At 34.4% G+C, this 25,532-nt stretch overlaps 1 protein-coding gene across 16 annotated transcripts in view; it reads left to right on the top strand.

Moving 5' to 3' along the window:
• MIPOL1 (mirror-image polydactyly 1) overlaps window positions 1–25,532 on the top strand; it is a 403,522-nt gene that overhangs the window by 217,516 nt on the left and 160,474 nt on the right. For all 16 annotated transcript variants that reach the window (XM_073998508.1, XM_065548737.2, XM_045396307.3 and 13 more), the window contains one exon: window positions 20,218–20,312. In XM_073998508.1, the coding sequence (XP_073854609.1) occupies window positions 20,218–20,312 (95 nt within the window). The remainder of the gene's footprint in view (window positions 1–20,217; window positions 20,313–25,532) is intronic.

A 25,532-nucleotide genomic window follows, 5' to 3' on the forward strand; every position in this document is an offset into this window, starting at 1 on the left:
ATTCTTAAATTGAAATGCATTGAAATTGGTGTGAAAATGAGATATCTTAGGTGCAGCCTGTTGAAAGCAGTTCTGAATGCTTGAGTCTTGTTCCAGTGTTTTTAAATTCTAGATGAATTGTGGCCTAAGTATTTTTAAATTTCAAAAAGGCAGCATTTAGAAGAATTGTGTGTAGTAATCAGATGTTCATTATATATTGCCATTAATTTTTTCCAAAGGAAGGAAGATATACATATCGTGGCTTATTTTTAAACAGCAATGAGCTTAGGAACTGTGACCGTGAAACAGGTTTCACTTCTCCCTTCCCTGTTTAGGTCACCTAGGATCTAATGAGGAGATGGCAGGCCTCTTGCTTCAGTAGTAGCCATGGCTGCTCTGCCTGGTTATTTAAGATGGGTAGAATTGTTAGGCAGTAGCCACAACCTGTTCCTTTCCACAGAGGAGAGAGAAGCACGATTAGCTGTTACATTGCTTGTGTACTTTTCCAATATTCCTGCCTAGTGGGAAGGGAAAGGAGGGCTACCCAATATCAGGGTGGAAGATATTTACTGTCACTGCTACCATGCTGAAAAGTTAGTTCTTTTCTTAAAATTGAAAAACCACAGAATAATTATATGGCCTAACAGAGATTTTCAAACATAAATGCTAATGTGTTGTTACTCTGTTTACACATTTTGTTAGCTTCTATATATCAGGGGATTCCCTGTAAATTCCAGAATCTTAAATATTACAAATTCTCATGGGAGGTTGGTTTTATAGAGATGGATAATTTTTTTGGTTTTGGTAATGTGCTTATCTCTCTTGTTTTGTAATTATATAAATGTTGAAATTTCTACTTTAGGAGCCATAATTACATAGAATGTGATAAGACAGGTTTCTAGCTTTTTTTTTTTTTTTTCCCAAATAGAGATGGAGTCTCACTGTCTTTCAGAGTCTGTTTTTGAACTCCTGGCTGCAAGCAATCCTCTCACCTTGGCCTCCTAAAGTGCTGGGAGTACAGGCATGAGCCACTGTGCCTGGCCTCTAGCTAATATTTTTTATATCAGACACCCAAAATACTTCAGTGGCAACCTACGTAATATTACTTTAGAAAGTTTGGTTCTGTTCATTGTTTTTTATTACAGCCTTTCTTGGTGAAATGATTTATTTACATGTTATTTAAAGTTTCTGTCCCCGTTAATTGTCGTGATGTCTAACTGAGGTGTTAAAAACTGATAAGCAGTAGGCTTTTCTATTTAATGCTGGAAGAACAAGCTGCTTGTGATGACCCAACAGGGACATGAGGAAGGTTTGTGAAAGGGGTGCATTCATCCAGCTCTAATCCTTGTTTTCAGAAAGGCAGTGTCTTTGAGTGTTCTCTAATTAGTGAATAGATATGGTTGTAAATTCTTGTAGACACCTCTTTTGTAGGACAGAGGTGGTTTGCCTGGCTTGTCTAAATCTTTGTTTTACATTTCTTGTAAGTAAAAATGTAAGATGAATATTTAAAATAGGAAACATAAAAGTAATTTTAAAACATGTAATTAATGGTACTTTATCAATGTGGTCCAACATAGCATTTCTTTTTTAACATCCTCATAATTAGAAACTTGAATATTGTATTTCAGAAAACGGTGTCTACAAAATAAAATGTTTTTATTTTTTGTTTGCTTGCTTATTTTGCTGATTTCTTTGTATACATGAAATGTTTACTGCAATGAAATAAATTCTTTTTGGGTTTGGTAAAATTGCTTCTACCAGTCACCTAGGAAATATAAGCTAGGGAACAAGTCACTGATATTTAGTCATACCAAGAGGAAATATATTGCTTCAGTGAACTGAATATAAAACGTGATCAGTGAAAACACCTGGAAATCAGAAAGAACTGATTTTAGTTATGCTTCTCTTTTTCAAAGAACTTAAGTGCTTAGCTATTATTGTTAGTGCTGGAGAAGTAAGTTGGCAGTGACATTTGAAATATGATAAATAAAAGCCTGCAGAATGTCTGCTTCTACTTGTAGCACTTGTCTGATTCCTTCTCCAGAAATTGCATAATGGAAACTGCCATAGAGTTAATGCCACTCTAATGTATCACCGTTACTTGTTTTAATAAATGCATTCTCTATTGCTTTGTAATGATAAAGGTATAGTTACTGAAACTGTCAAAATTATAGAAAGAGAAGAATAGGAGCTTTTTGTCTTTATCACCTGTATTAATAACTGGAGATAATTACTGCAGAGCAGCTGGCTGTTGGTTTTAGGGAGCATCAATTGTTCTTCTTACCCAGCTGTTGACTAATAAGGATAGTCAACACATCTGTTTCAACAGCTGGTAATTAACAAAAGCCTAATTGCTGAAACTCTTTTAACATCCAATCTGTGAAAAAGAAGGGATGTAGAAGAATATTATTTACTTTGTGCTTTGCACTTTCTGAAACCAGTTTCTCTTTTTTCTCTCTCCTCACTTTTTTTTTTTTTTCTTACTTTGAACACCACTGCCTTTGTATGAAGCATTGAATGGCAGGAGAACACAATATGGTAATCCAGAGCTTAACTTTTTCAGATCTTTGTTGGTGTTTCTTATTGCAACATTTCTTTGCTAACTTGCAAGATAAAATGGATCAAAAGCATTTTGAGTAGTTCCATACAACAGTTAAAATCCGCAGCAGTGTGCCCTAGGCTGTGCTGCTGTTGTCTGAAGCATCCAAAAGGAAACAGGGGATTCTTTTTTCTTACGCTTTTCACATGCTTAGATACTACTCCCAAATAATTTCCACATTCATATACAGAATTTTTGTTTAAATTACTGCATATGTGATTAACGTAAATGAAGTCAGCTTTAGCAAGGCCTCTTCCTGTGGTTAAAAACTATTTTAATTGTCATCTCTTAAAAACTTAAGTTTACTCATTTTAATGCCTATATGTCAACTTAAAGTATTTAAGAAAACTTTTAGCGTATTTGCGAAATCTTGCTTGGTTTATTTTACATTAAAATGTGATTTGGTCTTTTTAAAAAGTTTCTTTTAAATTAGATAACTTCGATAATTTCTTGTTGATTTTTATAATAAATGAATAAGATATTTGCCGGCTTGGACATGGACACCTGAATAAAACTGTTTCACAAATGAGAGATTTATAAATTAGTATTTCTTTTATTTATATACTTTTAGTACTTTAATCGTGAACTGTTTCAGTAAAAAAAAAATCTTTCATATAGCCTTGATTATAAATCTTTATGTGTTTCTGCAGTTATAATTGTTTGCTAGATATGAATTAATGTGTACATGCCAAAAAATTTGCTAATTTTTCTCCAATTTAAAAAGTTTCCTTGTAAAACAAAATTGATGAAAATGTTTTCTTTAAAAGTTTTTTTTTCAGTTTTCATGGCTGTTTTTTCAATAGTCATTTTCATATTCTTTTACACTTTTTTTATAGCCTATGCGCTTAAAAAACTTTTTGATGAATGAAAAATGTATTTGTATTAATTAAAGATAATATAATCATACTGATTTTCCTTTTAATACTTTCATAAAATTTTAGAATAATCTTATGGTTAATTTGCTAGACAATTATTCTGGTGCTTATTTGACTATCCGACAAGTCCTTAGCTAAAATGATAGACAAGTTCACTTGATTAAACCTGCTTCACTAACTTTTCATTTGGCAATATTTCTATGCAGGCAGTTCTTTAATTGATGTTGAAATGGTACAGAAGAAATTCTACCCAAGTGCTTGTCGTGGACTGAATTGCAGATTGCATAATTTCAAAATTTTTTGCTGGCAAGACAAGTTTGGTTCAGCATGTGTTCAGGTGATGAAGTGTACTATAGATGTAGTGAAAAAACATACACGATCCTGAACAAATAAACAAAATACTGCTTGCTAAAATTCTAACTAAATAAAAGGGCACTGGCATGTAGAGAAATGTTTACGACTCAAGTATAAAGGCGGGAAATATTGTCATTTTGAGAAATGTTTGCTTCTTGAGTTTAAATAAGAATTTAATTTTCTCTGTGTGCTCATGTTCTTAGGTAGTACCAGAGAGCTTAGTGAAAGGAGTATATCATGCCATGAAAAAGGAGAGTGGACTTTTTTGAGGAACCCACATTCCATCTGATGTTTTCAGTGTTTTCTTGTGCATAATTTGTTTTTATTTCCTGAAATAAAAACAAATTAATAAAAACAAATTATGCACATTCCTGAGAAAAATAAAAACAAATTAATAAAAACAAATTATGCACATTCCTGAGAAAATGACCTGAAGAACTGTTGGTTTGGTAGATGAAAATTCAGTAATTTAACAGATATTTTCTGAAGACCATTAAATGCTATGTGATTAGTCTCTGTTCTAGACATTAAAAGTGGTAAATCTCATTAAAGGATGAAGAGACTACTAGTGAAACCAGTGAAATAGTCAGTGGTTTTTACATCTCAGTAAGAGTGGCTTTCAGAGGTGGAGTCAAGAAGTCTCAGTATTTAAGTATATAAGTAAAGTAATGGACATCTAACTAGCAACAGATTTAAGATTTTAGTATCTTTTGAGCTAGGGTTCATTCAACTTAAAAGTTACAAAGAAAAGATAAAGTCTCCACAGTCTAAATTAATGCACTAAGAAATCGTTCAAGACAAATATTTTAAATTGTAAAAGGCTTAAGTAAATTATAACAGACACTAAAAATAAAAATACAGAGTTGTAAAATAAATGACAGGAAATGGACAAGAGCTAAAAATTGGAGTAAACAGTGTTACCTCTGGAGTTAATCGCAGTAGTATATAGTAGCACATTTGAGATTGGAGAAGTTGGGAGAGTAGTTAATGCATAGATAGAGTCACTAGTAATCCAAAGTCTAGTTTTGGTTCTGCCACTAACCTTTCTATATAACCTTAAACACTGAGTGTTTAAATAGATCATTTCCTAGTGAATGGTTTTCCTACACCACGGATTTGTTTCCCTAAAGGATACACATTGTTAAAGGCAGTTGGGAGGAATATTTCAATTTCTATTTTTGAACATCTTATCAATTATATAATTAGTTATATATACCTTTTAAAGAGTGACACTATGGTAACCTGTAACTATATATATGTAAGTTAGAATATGTGGCAGTTATTGGATATCAGAGACTTATAACACATACCACTCAATTGAACCACATCAGCTGCTTTAGTGATTAAACTGCTTTAAATAGTTCTTATTTAAATAATTCTTACATAGTGTTTAATGTAGTGAGAGACCAGTGAGAGAACAGTGAGAGACCACTGTTTAGACAGGAAGGATATTGTCACACAGGTAATACCAAGCTTAGAAATGATAATATTGGAAATTTACCTTGTACTATTCTTAATCATTTAATCAAAATTCTTATCTAACCAATCTTTATATCTCCCAGTACACACTTTATTTTTTCTTTTCTTTCTTCTTCTTCTTATTTTTTTTTTTGGAGACAAGGTGTCAGTCTGTCACTCAGGCTGTGTGTAATCATGGCTCACTGCAACCTAGAACTCCTGGACTCAAGCAGTCCTCCTGCCTCAGGCTCCCGTGGAACTGAAACTACAGGTGTGCACCACCACGCCTGGCTAATTTTTGATTTTTTTTTTTTTTTTTTTTTTTTGTGGAGACAGGCCCTCACTGTGTTGCCCAGTCTGATCTAAAACTTCTGGCCTCAAATGGTCCTCCTGCCTTGGCCTCCCAAAGTGTTGGGAATACTGGCGTGAGCCACCACACTCAACTCTCCCAGTATTTCTAAAAAAAAATGTTAAGAGAAAATATTATTATTAGAGCGATTATATCCAAAATTTTATTTTACTTTTCATATATTGTGATTTTAGACTAGAAGACACCACATGAAATACTTGAAAATGTCAATCTGAAACTTTTTTTGTTGTGTGCTTTTTTTAAAAAAACAAGGTTAGGTGCAGTGGCTCACACCTTAGTCTCAGTACTTTGGGAGGTCAAGGCAGGCAGATCACTTGAGCCCAGTAGTTCGAGACCAGCCTGGCCAATGCAGTGAAACCCCATCTCAACAAAAATTACAAAAATTAATTGGGTGTGGTGGCACGCACCTATAGTCCCAGCTACCCAGGAGGCTGAGGTTGCAGGATCGTTGAGCCCCAGTGGTCGAGGCTGCAGTGAGTTGAGATCGCACCACTACACTGCAGCCTGGGTGTCAGAGGGAGACCCTGTCTCAAAAGAAAAGAAAAAACAAGTCAGGAAAATTATTTAAATAAATAAATAAACCAAGCTAATCTACCAAATGTGAGAATTATAAACAGTGTCATCTATTTTTGATGGTTGCGATATGTGTTAACTTTCAACATAGACTTCTGCTTCCTGCAGTGTGGCAGGCAGATACTGCAGTGACCGTCTTGCTGCTAAACTGCGAGGTCCTAGATGAAACCGTTTCATCCATGCCAGCATTGCTGGTTTCACAAAAAGCATATGAAACGTCTAAAGATTTTACTTCACCAAAAAACGGGAGTTGAACCAGAGGCAACCCCCTTCCCCATGATAAGCACACAGAAGGGCCACAGCAGCCCTAAGAAAACACATCTAGAGGAATAGTTTGTATCATCATTTTGGTCCCAATCCTTGGTCAGCAGCAAGGCTAGGGATCTGAAACAGAAACTCCTGCATTAATTCAGGCCTCTTGAACTTTAGGAATTGTCTCCCTTGGCTCCTTCATGAAACAGATGCAAGTACTCCTTGGAAGAAGGCATCCCCAGTTTAGTCCAGCAGTATTCCCAAGATTATTATCAGGAAAATTTGATTTCAAAATTAAAGATCAATCAAGCACATCAGGAAGGAAACCATCATGAATGACAGCAGATACAACACAACAAAAACAAACAAATAATAAAATCATCTAAAGAATATAAGTAGCTATGTATGAAATGTTTAAATGATATTTAAATAAATGCAGTATGAACCACAGCCCTGAGTAATCCACAGGTGCTTTTTAGGAAACACTAGGCAAATCTGGAGAAAAAAAGTTGCAAGTTCTTACAAAAAAAGACAAAAAAATTATTTAGAAATAAAACACTCTGCAAGACATTGACCATCAGGTTACACACAGCGAAAAAAATAATTCGTGGCTGGGCGCAGTGGCTCACACCTGTAATCCCAGCACTTTGGGAGGCTGAGGCCGGTGAATCACAAGCTCAAGAGATCAAGACTATCCTGGCCAACATGGTGAAACCCCGTCTCTACTAAAAATACAAAAGTTAGCTGGGTGTGGTGGCACACGCCTGTAGTCCCAGCTACTTGGGAGGCTGATGCAGGAGAATGTTTGGACCCAGGAGTCAGAGGTTGCAGTGAGCCGAGATCGCGTTACCGCACTCCAGCCTGGTGACAGAGCGAGACTCTGTTTCAAAATAATAATAATAATAATAATAATTCATGCATTAGAAGACATATAAGTTGGAATATATCTTAAAAATTACCCATAATTCAACACAGATGGATGAATCAAATATTAGGAGATTTGCAGTAAGATGGTTCAACAAGCATTTAATTGGACTCCGAAAAGGAGAGAATACAGGCCATCCAGGAAAAGCATCATTAGAACTGAAAATGACTGAGATTTTTCTAAAACTGATGGAAGATACCTATCCACAGCAAGATAAGAAATCTAAACCCAATCACACCATAATCAAATTGAGGAATGCTAACATGAAATAATTCTAAACATCTAGCATTCTAACATAAAATTATAAAAGTAGCCAGCCAAAGGAAAAATACAGATTCCTTTCAAATGAGCAACAATTAGACTTGAACATGACCTCTCCATAGAACAGTGGAAGTCAGGAGACATTAGAATAATGCTTTAAATGTACTAAAAGAAAATAACTGCCTGTTTAAAATTATATACCAGCGTGAATATCCCTCAAGAATGAATATGAAATAAAGACATTTTCAGACAACTAAAAACTGAATTTTTACAATTTCAGAATTGTAGTAAAGAAACTTTCAGGAGCTGTTGTTTAGACACAGGTACATGGTTCTATAAGGAACCTCCCAACCAGGAAGGAATCAGAACACAGAAGAAAAGTGACTGATAGAAGTGAATATTAGTTCAACAAAATAATAATATTTTGGGGGGGTTAAAACTATGTAAAAAGAATTAAAATACATTTATAAAATAGCAAATAAATTAGGAGGCAAGTAAATAGAGTTAAAGGATTTTAAGTTCCTCTTATTGTCCAAGAGTATTAATATTAAATTTTCTATGAGCCAAGCTACATCTTGTAATTTCTGAGATAACCATTAAAAGAATAGAAAATGAAAGTATGGCATTCAGAAGTAAATAGGGAGAAATGGGATGATAATGAATGAATCAATTCAAAAGTTAGCATAAAGAGGTTTTATTTTAAAAATATAACATAGAACTAGTGAGGAAAGTAGAAAGCATACAAGAAGATGATAGATTTAAAGCCAAATTTATTGGAAATTTCTTTAAATGTCAAAGCACCAAATGTTCCACTTAAAAACAAAGATTGTTTAACTGGAGAAAATATGCTGTTTACAAGAGTCACATCTAAACCTAGGCATATAAAATAGATTGAAATTTAAAAAATATAAAAACATATCAGAAAAACACTGTTCAAAAGAATGCTGTTATAGCTATATTAACATCAAATGCAATTTGAAGCTATGAGGTCTTAACATTTTGTTTATTTTGCATTATATTTAATAGCTGAAGTCGTGTCTCCCTGATCCTGTTGCAATGCAATGATACTACACAACACATGATTTCTCTCATATAACCACTGTGAATTTCTTTTTTCCTCGTTCTACCATTATTTACTCTAAAGAACCTGTTCTAGAACAGCGTGTATTTTAGATATTTTCTTTCATGTAGAAACATGTTCATTCTAGACAGGCCAAGCGTATTGAAAATGTGCTCAGTTTTTCCATTTCTCATGTTTTCAGGTATCTGACAACTAACCAAAACCTTGTAAAGATCACCAGAGATTCTGGGCTCTATGTAAACCTGTGGCCACTCTAGTTTTCTGTGGTTGGTAAACTATGGCCTCTAGACCAGCTGCCTGTTTTTGTAAATAAAATTTTATTGGAACACAGCCACATCTGTTCATTTACATATTGTCTATGGCTACTTTCTTGTTACAATAGCAGTTGATTCCTTGTCCCAGAGACTGTGTGGCCCACAAGCCTAAAATATTTATTTTATCATCCTTAATAACTCCTAGTCTAGACTACCACATGGCTTGAACTTATAGTTTAAGCTAAGTCCTTTCTCACCTTATTCGCCGGTCACTTAGTACAGTGCTGTTCCTTACAGACATCAGTTACTTCATAATAATATCACATCAAAGGTTCAATTGTGCCTCTTATATAGCTTACATATTCACTTTGATATGGCTATATGAGATAATAAGTTACCTCTTTTTATCATTACATAATAATCCTGTGAGATGGATATTACCACTTTCATGCTACCAATGAGAAAATTTAGGTTCAGAAGCCTTAACTTGTTCAGTCCTCAAGCTGATTGCTGGTAGCCTAACCCAAGCTTGCTTAACTCCAGAGACCTTGCTCTTAACCACCTCATGGTATTACCTACTATCATCTCACATGAATGTGGAAGCTCTTTGGAAATGTGAAATACTAATCTGTTTTAATTGTGGCATCATAATATGTAATACTATACTTCAACAATATCTACCAAGTATCTGGTATGTGCTGAGCACGGCATTCATGTTTTGGGACTACTATGTAGTCCCTACCTTGATATGTATGTATGTAAATAACTGTGATGTAAGATAGGTTGAGATAGCTGTCATAAAAAAAAAAAAGGCTTTAAAAATCACTAAGGCAAAAACAACCCAAAGGTTTATCACTGGAATGGAATAGATAAATAAATAGTGGTATATTTATGCTCATTATATACTGTACAGCAGTTATAATTGTATACAATAAGGAACAAGAAACAATGTGGATGAATCTCACCAGATTAATGTTGAGCAAAAAAAAGAAACAGAAAAGAATATATATTATATTATTCTATTGATATAAAGTTCAATAACAGGCACTACTGATCTATGATAGTAGAAGTCAAGATGATGGTTACCTTTAGGGAAGGTGAAGATTAGGTAGAGGCATGAGGATGTTTGAGGGTGATGGAAATAATTGTATTTGTTTGTATAGTTTTCTTGTTAAACAGGTGTGTTCACTTTATGAAAATTCATTGAGCCCTGAACTTTTCTTTTTGTATATTATACTTCAATAAAACATTCATGTAAAACAAAATAAAATTTAAAAAATATTACTAAGGATTTTGCAGGTGAAAAAGTTTCTGGAGTGGGGAAGATAATCAAGAAAGGACTTTATGTAAGAAGTAATAATTAAAATGGGCCTTGAAGGATTGATGTAGATTTGATAGCATGGCATAGATTTGGTGTTCTAGATGGAGGGAATATTACAATTAGGCAGAATTTATGGCAGATCCTTGGCTAAAGTGAATGTGAAGGAACAAAAGAGAGTTCAATGCCACATTGTGGAAGGCCTTAAATGCCAGCATGAATGGTTTATGCTAATTTAAATATTATCAAATATTTAATACACATCTTTATTTGTACCATGTATAAAAGCATGCATATGTGTATAGTTCCAACTCTCAAGGAGCTCATAGTTTAAAAAGGAATATAAGTATTAATGTATTTTAATAGTATTAATCATTTAAATATAAATATTAATATAAGTATTGAAACAAATAGCAATAGCAAAAAAAGAACTCCATAAAGAAAATGAGAAGATATGCCTAAAGTTGTCTCAAGTTTTCCAGCTTCTAGAAGCTCTCCATGTTCCTTGGCTTGTGGGCCCCTTTCATCTTCAAGGTCAGCAATGGCCAGTTTAATCTTTCCTACACTGCTATCTCTCTGGTTCTTATTCTTTGCCTCCCTCTTCCACTTAAAAGGATACTTGTGACTACGTTGGGCTTACCCAGATAATCCAGGATAGTCTTCATCTCAAGGTCACCTGATTAGCAACTTTAATTCCACCTGTAACCCTAATTCTCCTCTTTTCATATAACCTAACATATTCACAGGTTCTGGGGAATAGGATGTGGCCTCTTTGGGAGACATTCTGCCTATTATGCCCAAAATAAGAACTCCTCCCAGATTACATGTGGGCATGAGACCACAGGTAGGATCAAGTAACAACATCTGGTTGGAGTGAGGGATTGGGAAACAAGGCATTTCCTAAAACACCTTAGTTTAAAAGGCTTTTTTACTAGGCTGTTTTATCCCATAAACATAGTGCCTCAAGGCTATGGGCTTTCAAAGGCCTGCAACAATGCGGGGGAGTCAAATATAAGTTAAAAACTAACCAAACCCAGTATTTCTGCAACAAAATGTAAATATTTACAATTAGTGAGATAAAGGAAGACCATAAATAGCTTTACATCAGTTTACCTAGGTTTAACATGAATTGATTTCAGTGCCAAAAATTTTTTTAAAGTTCTTTTTTGTTTTCAGAAATGTTGGGGTTTTTGTATTGTGAATAAAGGATTATTAACCTATAATTTTAATGACTTTATTAAAAATCAAATCTGACATAATCTTTAATAATACCCATAATACACATGAAAAGACAAGTTGACTTCTCCCAATTTAGTGAATGACATATTTTCATAATAGGCCATCCATGATCAGTAGTCCAAACGTTTCCTAAAAGCATGGAACTAATTTATACACCCACCCAAAATGTGAGAGATTTCTAGTAATTTCACATCGTAGCCAGTATATCCTACTATTGTTAGTCATTGTAATTTTACCTCTTCAATTGTGGATGAAGTGACAGCATATTGGGATTTAAATCTTATGTCCCGGAAAACTAGTGATGTTGAGCATGTGTATCATGTTTGTCAGCCATGTAGATGTCTTCCCTTGTGAAATATCTCTTCATGTCTTTTCTTTCATTACTTCGAATATTCCATCTTACTGCCCCTGGCCTCCATGGTTTCTTATAAGAAATTCACTGTTAATCTTATGGAGAATCCCTTTTAAATAATGAATCATTTATCTTTCACTGCTTCAAGGTTTCTTCTTTGTTTTTGCTGATATAGAAGCACAATTACATGTTTATGCCTCTGTATCTTAGTATTTAGTGTTTTGAAAAAGCCAAAGTGATACAATACTTTGGAGGGTATAAATTTAGGCAGACACCAAATCCAAGTAAACAGGCAGAGGTCTGGATTCAAGATTAAGCCAAGTACTAGGAAACAAGCACAGAATGGAACTCAGGCTAGTTGACTAAGAATAGTGTCTTAAAAACGCACTTGCAAAACAGGCAGAAGAACACTTGCTGAATCATTGCTAGATCCAGTAGAGAGAGATTTTTTTTCCTCTACCTTACCTGCATGTGTGTAAATGGATAAATGCTTGGAAGCTTGTGCCACCCCTGCCCCCAAAATAGAATAGGCTTCTTTGGGAGTTAGTTATTGCAGTAGAGAGAAATCCTCATCATCATTATTCCTTAAAAATAGATTATATACTATTACTAATATTTCTGAGAATGGTAATACTACTTTTTTGCCAGGTGTCTGTAAAGTTGAGGGAAACACCACAGATGACCTTTTGTCATTAAATGGACTAACATCCAAAAACTATATATGTGCCTCCAAGAAAGGCTTGGATGGCATCTTAAACTGTGTGAGTTATGTTTAAAAAAGTAATTCTTATACCAATTTATTTAAATCAAATTAGGTAATATAATTCATTGATAAAAATTAGCACAGATTTTTTTTAAAGCACCAAATTTTGCCTAGTATTTATAACATAGCAGTTAAAAGGAGAGACTTGGGCCATAATTCCTGAGTTCAAACCCTTGTTCCACCATTGATTAACTGGCTGACAAGTAAGTGATGTAACATTTTCCTCATCTTTATAATAGAATAGTAATAGTAGCTACTATACAACATCTTGTGAGAAATGATATATGAATATAGAATGCACTTAGAATAGTGTCTGGCATGTCTTCCTATTTTGCTGTGTCTATGTATAACTGTATATTGTTAGGACTTGAAAGAAGACCAGAATTTGCCCCCTCATTAACAGACAATCTGCGTAGTTAATAATCTCTCTCTTATTTTCCTCTCTTCTGAAACGGTAGAAATAGCATTTATTCATTCAATGAAAGTATTCAAGCTCCTACTATCTCAAACTAGATAATATAGTACAAGTCTTATACATCACACATCACTATACATATTTAAAGTATTATAAATTCTGGTATTGGTGTTCATGATAAAGAGAATCCAACCTAAACTATACTTAATAAAAAATATCCATTAAAATCAAGTCTTTAAAATGTATTCTGTTTTCACAAGTGATCACTGAAATCCTATGACACATAGTAAAAGGGGATTCTTGAGGAATACAACATTTTGTATACAGTCATGCGTTACTTACAGTGGGGATCCACTGTATGTATCCTTAGGTGATTTCATATACTAACCTAGGTAGTATAGCCTACTACAAACCTAGGTAGTATAGCCTACCTAGGTTATATGGTGTAGCCTATTGCTCCTGGGCTACAAACCTGTACAACATATTCAGCTGTGCCACAACAGCAAGTATTTATGTATCTAAACATATCTATACATAGAAAAAGTACAGTACAAATATAGTGTTATATTTTTATGGAACTATAGTCATATATGTGGTCCGTTGTTGACCAAAGCGTTATTATTCTGTATGTGACTGTACTAATTTTGTTGGGAAGGAAAATTACATGATCTGTGACAAAGAACAAGAAAACTCTCCTACTTACCTTGGTCAACAAAGACTTTCTGGTGAAGATAGAATCATGAGGAAGACTGTAAACAGCAAGACCTCTCAGGGACTTGGACATCTTTCATTATGTGTAAAGGTTTTCATGGTACCAGCCAGATCTACACTAGATTTTATTTTCTTTACTTGTTTTGCAGCACGTCTCCTGCTTCTTCATCTGCTGAGTGATCCAGCTAGTTCACATATTAAAGCATGTCCCAGGCACTGTTGTGTTTTACAGATTTTAACTTAGTTCTTCCTAACATCAGCCCTCTAAGATATAAAGTGCAGTTACTCCACTTTGTAGGTGAGGAAATTGAGGCATATGAAGATTTGCTAACTTGCCAAGATAGGACAGTTTGTAAGTGGTGAAGCCAGGATGTGACCCCAGCCTTTCTGGTTCCATAGACTATGCTTTTAATCACCATGGCTGCACTGTCTTTCTGGCATATGTCTCTCTCCCCTGCCTTTCTCTCCTCCATGGCTTCTGCTCACTGCCCATGAATCAGTTTCTGCCTGTGAATGTTCTGAGTTCTGCTTCCACCACAAACTCTTCTTCTCTCTCTCATCATGTCAGACTATCTCATATATCACTTGACAGTGTATATATGACTACTTTTGACTGAGGAACCTCATTATCTCTGGTCTGATAAACAGAGAGACATGACATCAGGACAAGATAGAACAACCTCTAAGGAATCAGCTGTAGGGAACAATACACTATGGTAATACACAATGGTAAGCAATCCAAGCCTTCCTGTGAAGTGGAGGTTTAATTGAAACCTGGTCATTTTTATCCTTGTGAAAACAGCTTTTAACTTTTTGGGTATCCTTATACAAGTTATTTAGTTATGTTTCTTTTCTACTAGATTCTTAACCTTCTTCTGAGGTTAAAAATTAAAATCCTGGTAGGTCTGTAGTCATGTTCTTTGAACAATCGTCTAACTTGATGTATTGTTTGAAGATATACCATTATATATTTTATGGATGTGTTTAATAGTGCTAGCTCAATCATATATATTTATGGTTACTCTGGAAATAACTCTATTAAAATAACTAACACACATATTAAATTATACGATATTGAAATGTGGTCTTGTATGGTAAAATAAGCAACGTTTTCTGAATACTTGTTAGTTCCAACTTCCTTTCTAACCAGCTATGAAACCTTGCACAATTTCCAAATGTTTCCCTGAACATGTTGTATTAGCAACAATTTCCTCCTCTATAAAACTAAGGTTCCGTATTACCTCTGAGATCCTTTCCAAGTCTAAAATTATTTGCTTCTGTGATTTAATTTGTACTGTATGCTTCTTTATTTAGCAGATATCACACATAACATCAAATGTCTCTGTTCTAAGATAAAAACCAATTTCTATTCATGGTCTTGAAGTTACCAAAATAAGGCTTAACTGTATCAGACTATAACTATTAAAAACACATTTAAACCAAACATAACAAGATCTCAAGGAGAGATAAAAGTGGTTTATCCACAATAGTAGTTAAGAATAGTGCTTAGTGATGTGCACAGTGGAGTCTTTTCTTTGTCATTCTGAGTTACTAAATTAAACTCTAATGAAACAGTGTAGTTCATTTCTGATACAGTGCCAGTACAAATGGCTGTCCTATTTAGATGGCATTAGTCAAGACTGATATCAAGATAGGTAACTATAAGACTAGCTTAACATTACTTAACCAACCCATTTTTCAGTCACGGAAGGTATAAAATACACTGTGATTATTCTGTGGACTTTCATTATTGTCATTAACTCTGTTATCAAATCATCGTTTGATTCCATTGTGACACCTGGAATTAAGTAATTTATATATAATGTGTACAGTGGTATAAAAAGAAAATATGTATTTTGGAACAAACAGGTCTGAATTTCTATTTGAGTTCACTAGCTCTGTTATAATTAGAAATTACTTAAGCTTTATAAACCTATGTTTTATATCTTGCAAAATAGGGATAATAGGAACTACCTCATAGGTTGGTTATGAGAATAGACTATAGTAATGTATTTTAAACACTTGAAAGAATGCCTAACTCATAGTAGGTGGTCAAAAAGTGGCATTGATTTGTAGTTAAGCATGGATGCTTTAAAGTGATATCATTATAGACAGAAAGTTTGGGAGTTTTTTAATAAAGTATATGTTTATTTATATATAACTTTATATATCTATATGTAGATATATAGATGTATAAAGTGTAAATATACACTTACCACAGGACTCAGCAATTTCACTCTTAGGTATTTACCCAAGAGAAACAAAGTTATATTTCCACGGAAATGACCTATATATAGATATTTACAGCAGCTTTATTAGTAATTGCCAAAGAACTAGAAATCAGCCAAATGTCTAACAGGTAAGTGGATATACAGTTTGTGAGACATTCATACAATTGAATACTACTCAGTGATATAAAAGAATAAACTACCAATACATGAAATAATGTGGATGAATCTCAAAAAATTATGTTTAGGTAAAAGAAGCTAGACTCAAAAGACTGCATACTGTATGATTCCATTTATATGACTTTCCTAAAAAGGAAAAAGTATAGGGACAAAAATCACATCACTGATTGCCAGAGGCTGGGTGTGAAAAGAAGGCATTAACTCCAGTGTTGCACAAGGACCATTTGGGGGTAACAAGAATATTCTGTGTCAAGCCTGGATAACTTTGTCAAAATTTACAGAACTATGTAGTGAAAATGGGTAAATCTTTACCTTGTACAAATTATGACTCAATAAGTCTGATATTGAAAAGTCCATGTGTGTACTTACTTGCATATATGTTTACTTTGATAAAATTTTACTTAAAATATGACTATAAGAAGAAAAAGTGTTATACTTGTGTAAAATGTTTATACTATAGTAAAATTATAAACTATTCTTGTAAATAATGAACCCAAATTCATAAAAGTGTTTTTCTTTGGGGCTAGGAAGGAAGAAAGGGATGTGACTGATGAGTGTGATACGTGGAATGGGGTAGGGATTTTTTTTTTCTTTTTTAGAAACAGGGTCTCACTTTGTTGACCAGGCTGGAGTGCAGTGGTGCGATCCTAGCTCACTGAAGCCCTTGAATTCCTGGTCTCAAGCAATCCTCCTGCCTCAGCCTTCTGAGTAGCTGGGACTATAGGTGCATGCCACTACACCCAACTAATTTTTAAACTTTTTGTAGAGACGATGTCTTGCTATGTTGCCCAGGCTGGTCTCAACCTCCTGGGCTGAAGTAATCCTCCCACCTTAGCTTCCCAAAGCACTGGGAAATGAGACATGAGCTACCATATAGGCATAAGCCACTGTACCTGGCTGAATTTTTTTTTTTTTTTTTGTGAAGCAAAATAGCAATTTTTGAAAAAAAAAATTAAAGCAAGGTGTGTATAACAGTGTGTATAAAGCGCTGTCAATTTTGTAAATAGGGATAATTTATTCGCAAGTGTCTATATATGCTTATATATGTACAAACTATCTCTGAAAGAAGGTACAACAGACAGATAACTAGTAATCTCAGGAGAAGGGATTTGTAGTACTGAGGGTAGGAGGTGGGAGATTTACTTTATATTGTATATTCTCTTACACTGAGTTTTGTTAGTTTTTGTTTAATGCATGCATTTATTTTTGCAAGTATACACATAAATGAATACATGCAGTTTTTATAAAAGTAATTGTCAGAAATATGGGAATAGGATGCCAGAAAGAAAGACAGGAAAAATATCTTGTTTGTTATTTCCTTGATATTTTTGATATGACATTTATTTTTGACCTATAGTATGATAGGATTATATGATATAAATATCAATCTAGGAAATACTATAGAAGTAAATAGCACATTTAAATTGGTTGAATATTTCAACAGTGCATGCAACAGATACCCAACTCAAACTAGCCTAAGTCACCCTCCAACTTACCCCCCGACAAAGGATTTTATCTATCCTGGAAGTCCAGGAAGCAGATCTGGATCTGTTTTCTGGCATACGTGAATCCAAGAGTAGAAATGATATCGTCAGGACTCGATTTTCTTCTGGGGCTAGTGGGATGCAGTACTTCAATTAGACAACCTGGATCTTACACCTGAGGTGATGGGGGATGAAACTCACTCTAGCCACAGAGACTGAACAAGATCACTGTAGCATAGGGTAAAGTATTTCCCAAAAAAGAAATGCTGCCAGATAAGCATATATGTGATAAAGTAAGGATATTGTAAAGCCAGAAAGTTTATAGTAGCTTTGAACATAATCACTAGGGCCTAGGAAGAAAATTAGATGCTGGGAATTAAGAAATTGAGTGAACTGTTATAAAACAACACCAAGTCTTCATAGTCAACTAAATGTGGGAGGAGAAAGTGAAATTTTCAATAATACCTTAAGCATGGGAATTTAAACTTATCACAGTCCCATTTTCATTATGAAAAATTCTAGGCCGGGCGCGGTGGCTCAAGCCTGTAATCCCAGCACTTTGGGAGGCCGAAACGGGTGGATCACGAGGTCAGGAGATCGAGACCATCCTGGCTAACACGGTGAAACCGTGAAACCCCGTCTCTACTAAAAAATACAAAAAACTAGCCGGGCGAGGTGGCGGGCGCCTGTAGTCCCAGCTACTCGGGAGGCTGAGGCAGGAGAACGGCGTGAACCCGGGAGGCGGAGCTTGCAGTGAGCTGAGATCGGCCACTGCACTCCAGCCTGGGCCACAGAGCGAGACTCCGTCTCAAAAAAAAAAAAAAAAAAAAAAAAAAGAAAAAAAAATTCTAGGCAAAAACTACATTTTAGTGTTTTCCTACAATAATTTTTGTTTTGTTGGTTGGTTTTGGTTTTGGTTTCTGTGCACAGGTACCAAGTAAAAGACTTCAAAACAATCATTTTATTTCAGCATTTGTATATATGTAGCACTGGCACATATTTATTTAGTAAAATCTATATTACCTGTTCAGTATTTGATATTCCTTAAATGCACGTTTGAAGTCTGAAGTTTTTAAAGTTGAATGTGATATGTGTGATTCTTTTTGACCTGCCATTAGTCACAGTGGGTATCTGTGTCTTCCAAGTTACCATTTTAATCACATTTTATGGTATACTGAAAATTGGAAAAGCTTTCATTCTTTGACATTAAGAATCAGCCATCTATTTTTACTTTAGATGCTTTTCCCTAATTTTTTAGAATGTTTTATCTCTAATTATGGACTATGGCATGTTAAAGCAAGCTTTCAAACATCTTAAATTTAGCTATAAGGTAACACTTGGATAGAATTTACCAGTTCAGAGAACAAATTAATCTTAATGCTAAAACTTATATGCAAAGGTCCGAACTGCTGCATGTTTTTAAAATTATCTATTATTAAAATAGAAAAGTGGCACTCTGTAAAGTTCACTTTTATTATGTTGATTAATTTTCCTATAATCAGGATTTTACAATTTTTCATATGACTTCTTACACAATAAAACAATTCCAGTGAAATTATGTGAATTCAGCAAAATTCTGAACCTGTGGCTCCAAACTTCTATTACTTTTTAATTGTTGGTGGTTTTCCTACTTTGTGAGGTTTGTGACAACAATTTGCTCTGCGTTACCTTTCAAACACCACTTAAAGCAAAGTGAAAGATAACCATTTTATGAAAATTTAACTTTGAATAAACAATACTAAAATCTGACTTACCAGTGCCAGATTTTCAGTTATGTTGAAAACTGTTTTTGGTGTTGTTTGAAATCCAATGGGAATGATGGTGGGAACGTGGCAAATTCTTTTTAAATTACTATGTTGAACCTCATTGAAAAAAACTGATTACCTGTTCTTTAAAACTGAAATATTATAGCAGGATGGAACAATAATGCTCCTTTAATAAAGTATCACTAGCATTTAGGGTTGCTGCCATTCTCCCCTTTCAGAATTTGTTTTTTTCCCACAGAGAAGGAATTGAAAAGGTTAAGTCATAACTGTAAGAATCAGTTTGTAGCCTGCTGTATTTTTTTCACATTCAGTATGAAAGATGGCTTAACAACATATTTAGAATTTTCTGAGTTTTACTGTTAATAAAGTTAAAAGAAAATCTAGTATGATCAGGCAGTGGAGCCACATTAAATTTGTATGTGAAACACACATTGTACTTATCTCTACTATAGATATTGCTCTGAAACCCATGTTCCACTTTCTGAATTCTCTGTATAAAGTTAAACATTGCAGAAGGGCATATATCTGATGATACAGATAAATAAGGTTGAAGTTTAGTAATGAGCAAGGTTGCTAAATTTAATATGTTCAAGTTTTTAGTATTTGTATTATTAATGCCTTTAGACTATTTTCTGGTAACTTATGGGACTCTACTGAAAACATTCATAGGTTTGGTTTTTTTTAACTGTCAGTAATTTAAGACTACTGTTCTTACTGTAGTACTCTATTTTATCACACTAAAATGAATACTGAATTTCTTAAAATATTAATTGCTTGCAGGCAAAGTTGTTATCTATGCAACAAGCCAGAGAAACTGCAGTTCAACAGTACAAAAAACTGGAAGAGGAAATCCAGACCCTTCGAGTTTACTACAGGTAAAATTCTTTTCAGCCTGGGGTTAAGTAAATATTGTTACTTTGGGAAATGTTTCTACCTGATTTTACAATAGTGAATAAGGAAATACCTCAATGAAATTAAATATTATGCACTTAAAGCATTTTTATAACTAAAAAAAGATTCAGGCTTACAATATTTCTTATTCTACCTCTTCTCTTTCCTATATTTGGTCAAGTTTAAATTTCTACTCTCGTCATAACTATGAAATTTACATAATCCATTACCATGTGTCTAAATGAAGCCTGGATAGCTGTTGAGCTATTTGTCCATCTAAATACCACCTCTAAAACAATTGTAAATGTAAAATATACATATATTTATATTTATATGTATAAATGTAATATATATTTAAATATATATTTTTAAAACAGCACATGCATAGTAATAATAATCTTTCATGTATTTTAATATGACAGAGTTATTAATTTATGTTACAGGAGTATTCACAACTACTCCTGTAACATTAATAAGGTAGGTATTTTTTAATGAAAATGAATAGAAATGTCAGAATGTATCTCTTATAGTAATGGTAAACTTTTGTTTCAGGTTTGTATGTGAGAAACAGAGAAAAGATTGTGTATTGGGTTATGTGTAAAACATATATTCTTACAGTGGATCATGGTAGAAAACATTGAAAAAACACACCAATGTACAATGCTATGTATATTCTTTCATTACTAAGTTTAAAAAAATCCTCAAGTCTGAAATGTAGAAATTCACTAAGGGGGCTGTTAAATTTTTGAAAGATTTTTGTTTTAATTTGGACCTTTTCTGAGAATAAAGTTAAAATGCATAAAATACAATTAAATCAAAATGTTTAATTGAAATACAGTTAAGAAAATATTGTGTCATGATATATCATGATATACATGCATCATTATTAATGGATAAAATAACTAGATCTAGCAGTAAGTCCATTAACAACTTTAATTTCAAGCCAGTGATGACTGTAAGTGGTATTTTTGGATAACTGCAAATGCTGAAATGTGACATGAAAATACCAGTGATTTCTATGGGTGCAAACTCTCAAGAACCACTGATAGTACTACTGCAATTTCTTGCTCATGTTCATAATTGTAGGAAATACTGTAGTTCCATGAGAGTTGGTGAAAATAAAGGTGTAATTCTTTCCCATCCCCAGGTTAAGCCCTCCTGCTTTGGAGCAATGTTAGTAACATCTGTAGTAGTTGGCTATTGTTATGAGTTGAATTATGCCCCCCAAAAGGGTTATGCTGATGTCCTAACCCCTGCTATCTCAGAATGTGATTTTATTTTGAAATAGGGTTTGTACAGAGGTAATCAAGTTAAAATAAAGTCAGTAGGGTGGGCTGTAATCCACTACTACTGGTGTCCCTATAAAAAGGGGAAATTTTGGACACAGAGACAGACATGCACAGAGGGAAGACAATCTGAAGACACATGGGGAGAAGACTGCCATGTATCTACAAGCCAGGCAATTGCTGGCAAACACCAATTGCTGGCAAACACCAAACACTAGAAGAGGCAAGGAAGGACTCTCCTTTACAGTTGTCAGAAAGAACATAGCCCAGCTGACACCTGATTCCAGACTTCTGTAGTTTCCAGAACTATGTGACATTAAATATCTGTTGTTTTAACAGTACCACCCAGTTTGTGGTACTTTGTTATGGCTCTCCTTGGAAACGAATGCAGTTATCAAACATCAAGTATGTTTGGTTGGTCACTGACTGTTGGGAATCATTTGCTTTTGCAATTAGAATTAGTATCTATAAGTGGGCATACAGGTAAGCAAAACCCTGATGATGAATGAATACGTACTACCAACCTACTTTATTTTGGACTATAAAATGAATATTACACTCTTTCGCCTGTCTTTTACCCAATGACTCTCAACTGTAGCTGCTATTAGAATAATCTGATGGTCTCTAAAAATTCTGATGCTTAGCCCACTGCATGCTGATTACATCAGTGTCTTTTTAAAGCTCTCTAGAAAATTCCCGTGTGCAGCCAAGTTTGAGAGCTGATGTTCTACATGCATATTTCAGTTAGCTCCATTAAATTAAGGTCTCTTATTGGTAAAGTAATAAAGAGGCAGATATTAAACCAGTTATTAACACATGAATACCATATGATTTGTGCCCTGACCATGGACATTGCAACGTGGTAAGTAGTAGATTCACCCTATTGATGGAGAGGATTTTTATGGAACATTCTCCAGTAGCATTTATGGGACAGGACAGTGGGTGCTCTGTTGATGAAGTGACAGTGTCAGAGAATTCCGAGAGGTATATGATAATGTTGCATGAACTGACATTACTTCCTAACAAGCAAACCTTGATGCCAGTTCCTGAAGCTCCTTCTCTGCCAAATTGTGAAAGATGATTGAATCATTTTTGAAAATCATAAGGCTAAAATTCTTGTTTTTCAAATACTCTTTAAAATCTACATGAGTCTAGTAGGATTATATGATCTCTTCTAAATAGAGGTTGGTAATTATTGGTTCAAAGATATGCTTCACAACTACTTTTCTCACTGCTACTTAAAAAATATTTCTGGTGATGTAATAAAGCCACTGGGATTTGCAATTAGACAGCCATGCCATGTGTGGTCGTGTATAAATGAACCTCACCAAACTCCTTTCCTTTCTTTAAAATGAGAGTAATAGTACCTACTTATAGGGTTGTTTTAAGTGTGTTCAGCTCTGAGCACAGTGTTTGGTTTATTGTTATTGATCAACCAGTGTTAAGATATATTTCTTTTTAAAACAAAAGATCAGTGAGGTAGGAGTAGAACCAAAAAATATATCACTGAAACTAGAGAAGATTTCCCAAAGGAAAAAAGAGTCAAATGTTACTAAGTGGTTAACTCTGATAAGGACCAAAGGTATCCTTTACATTGGAAATTCAGTGGCCATTAGTGACTTCCACAGAGTAGTTTAGTCAATAGAGTATTATATATAGACATCAGTTTTCTGTGAATTGAAGAGTAATTAGGAGGTAAAGAAGCATAGCAATTTGGACAATAGAGCAGTCCTTGAAGAAACTTGAGTAAGAAAGGTGGTTGTGATAATTGAGAAGAGAGGAAACATAGGTTAAGGATTTTTGTTTTTGAAAAATAGCAAATACTTGAGTATATTTATGGCTAATTTGAAGAAGCCAAAAGAAAGAATTCTTATAGAGCAGGATTCCAGAGGAAGTAGGAAGAGTTGGAATTTAGAGTATCTGCAGAAAAGTTCACCTTGAAAAAGAAGCTGGCCAAATTGTGATCAGAGACAGGAGTAAAGGAGTTAAGAATAGCTGTATTACTAAATTTGAGGCCACAATTAGTATTAGCCACGCCCCCCCACCTCCTGCATAAAGTAGGGGTCAGTGTTGGCTTCTGAACATGAGAGGTTGGGCAGATCACCTGAGGTCAGGAATTCGAGACCACCCTGGCCAACATGGCGAAACCCTGTCTCTACTAAAAATACAAAAAATTATCCAGGCGTAGGGGCGGATGCCTGTAATCCCAGCTACTCAGGAGGCTGAGGTAGGAGAATCGCTTGAACCTGGGAGGTGGAGGTTGCAGTGAGTCAAGATTGCACCATTGCACTCCAGCCTGGGCAACAAGAGTGAAACTCTGTCTCAAAATACACACACATACACACACACACACACACACACACACACACACAAAAATATATATATATAATTCAAGAGCTGAAGAGACAGGAGATTGAAATCAGAAAGCGGAATGTTACTATTTAAGTGAAATGCTTAAATGAAGTGAAGCACTCAGTTCTGAGCATGATGCAAAAACAGATAAATCCTACCTATTGAATGAAGAGTGGCATATCACTAGATATATCATAAGAGACCTGCACAATGTGTGATGCATGGAAGAATGTTTGGTATCCACTCAAAAATGTAAGGGAAGTTGCATCTTCCAGGGAGATTCCATGTTTCCCCTAAAACAAAAAGATACAGAGAACTTTCCTGCTTCGCTGATGGGAATGTAAATTGATGCAGTCACTGTAGCAGACAATTTAGTGGTTCCTCAAAGGTCAAACATAGAATTACCATATGATCTAGCAAGCCCACTCCTAGGTATATACTCAAAAGAATTGAAAGTAAGGACAAGCAGTTACTGTACACCAGTGTTTATGAAAGCATTGTTCATATTAACCAAAAGGTAGAAACCACCCAAGTGTCCCTCTGCAGATGAATAAACAAAATGTGGTATATACAGAGAATGGAATATTATCCAACTATTCATTATTCAAAAACAAATGAAATTCTGATACATGCTGCAACATGGACAAACCTAAAGACATTATGCTAAGTGAAATAAATCAGATAAGAAAGACGAAGATTGTATGATTCCACTTATATGAGGTACTTAAAATAGGCAAATTCACAGAGACAGAAAATAAAATAGAGGTTACCCAGAGTTGAAGAAAGGGAATAGGGAGTTATAAGAGTGGGGAATTATATGATGTACACAGAGTGGGATGATGAAAAGTTGTGGAAATGAATAATGGTGATAATTGTACAATATTGTCAGTGTACTTACTGCCAGTAAGTTGTACAGATAAAATGGTTAAAATAGTAAATTTTATGTTGTCATTTTACTACACATTTTTTAAAGGTACAGAGCACACTCTGTGAGGATATACAGAAATTTATTTTAAATGGGATCAGTAAAAGATTCCTGTGATGTACAACTCTAGGAAGGGGGAGGAAATTACCAAAAAACCAAGCTTAAGTTTCCTGCAAGCTGAAAGTCTATTTTAATTTGATTTAAATTAAAGTAAACTGTATTTCTTCCACACCTAGTAAATGATGCTTACTTATCTGTATGTCAAACACAACTAATTCATAGAGATATTAGGTTTCTCTACTAATTTTCTTATGTTATAGAAGAAATGAAAAGGTTCCTTTTTATGTGAAGGAACCTAAAACTAACTCCGTAATTTTCAGATAGATTAAATAGATAGATAGAACTCATAGATAACGGATTATATTTGGCAAGCAATACTTTCAACTATCCAAATCAGTTTACATTTACATATACATTTATACATGTATGCTGTCAGAGAAAGTTATTTACCAATATTTAAGAAAAAATAAGGGTAGGAAAATATAGGATTAGAACAGGTAGCTAGAGCCAGGAGTGAGTCAGAATACAGCCGGCATGTATACTGTGAAGCAGCAAAAGAGAAAGCTTCAACTCTGACTCTC

Source organism: Macaca fascicularis, chromosome 7 (assembly GCF_037993035.2).
Source record: "Macaca fascicularis isolate 582-1 chromosome 7, T2T-MFA8v1.1".
NCBI lineage: Eukaryota > Metazoa > Chordata > Mammalia > Primates > Cercopithecidae > Macaca > Macaca fascicularis.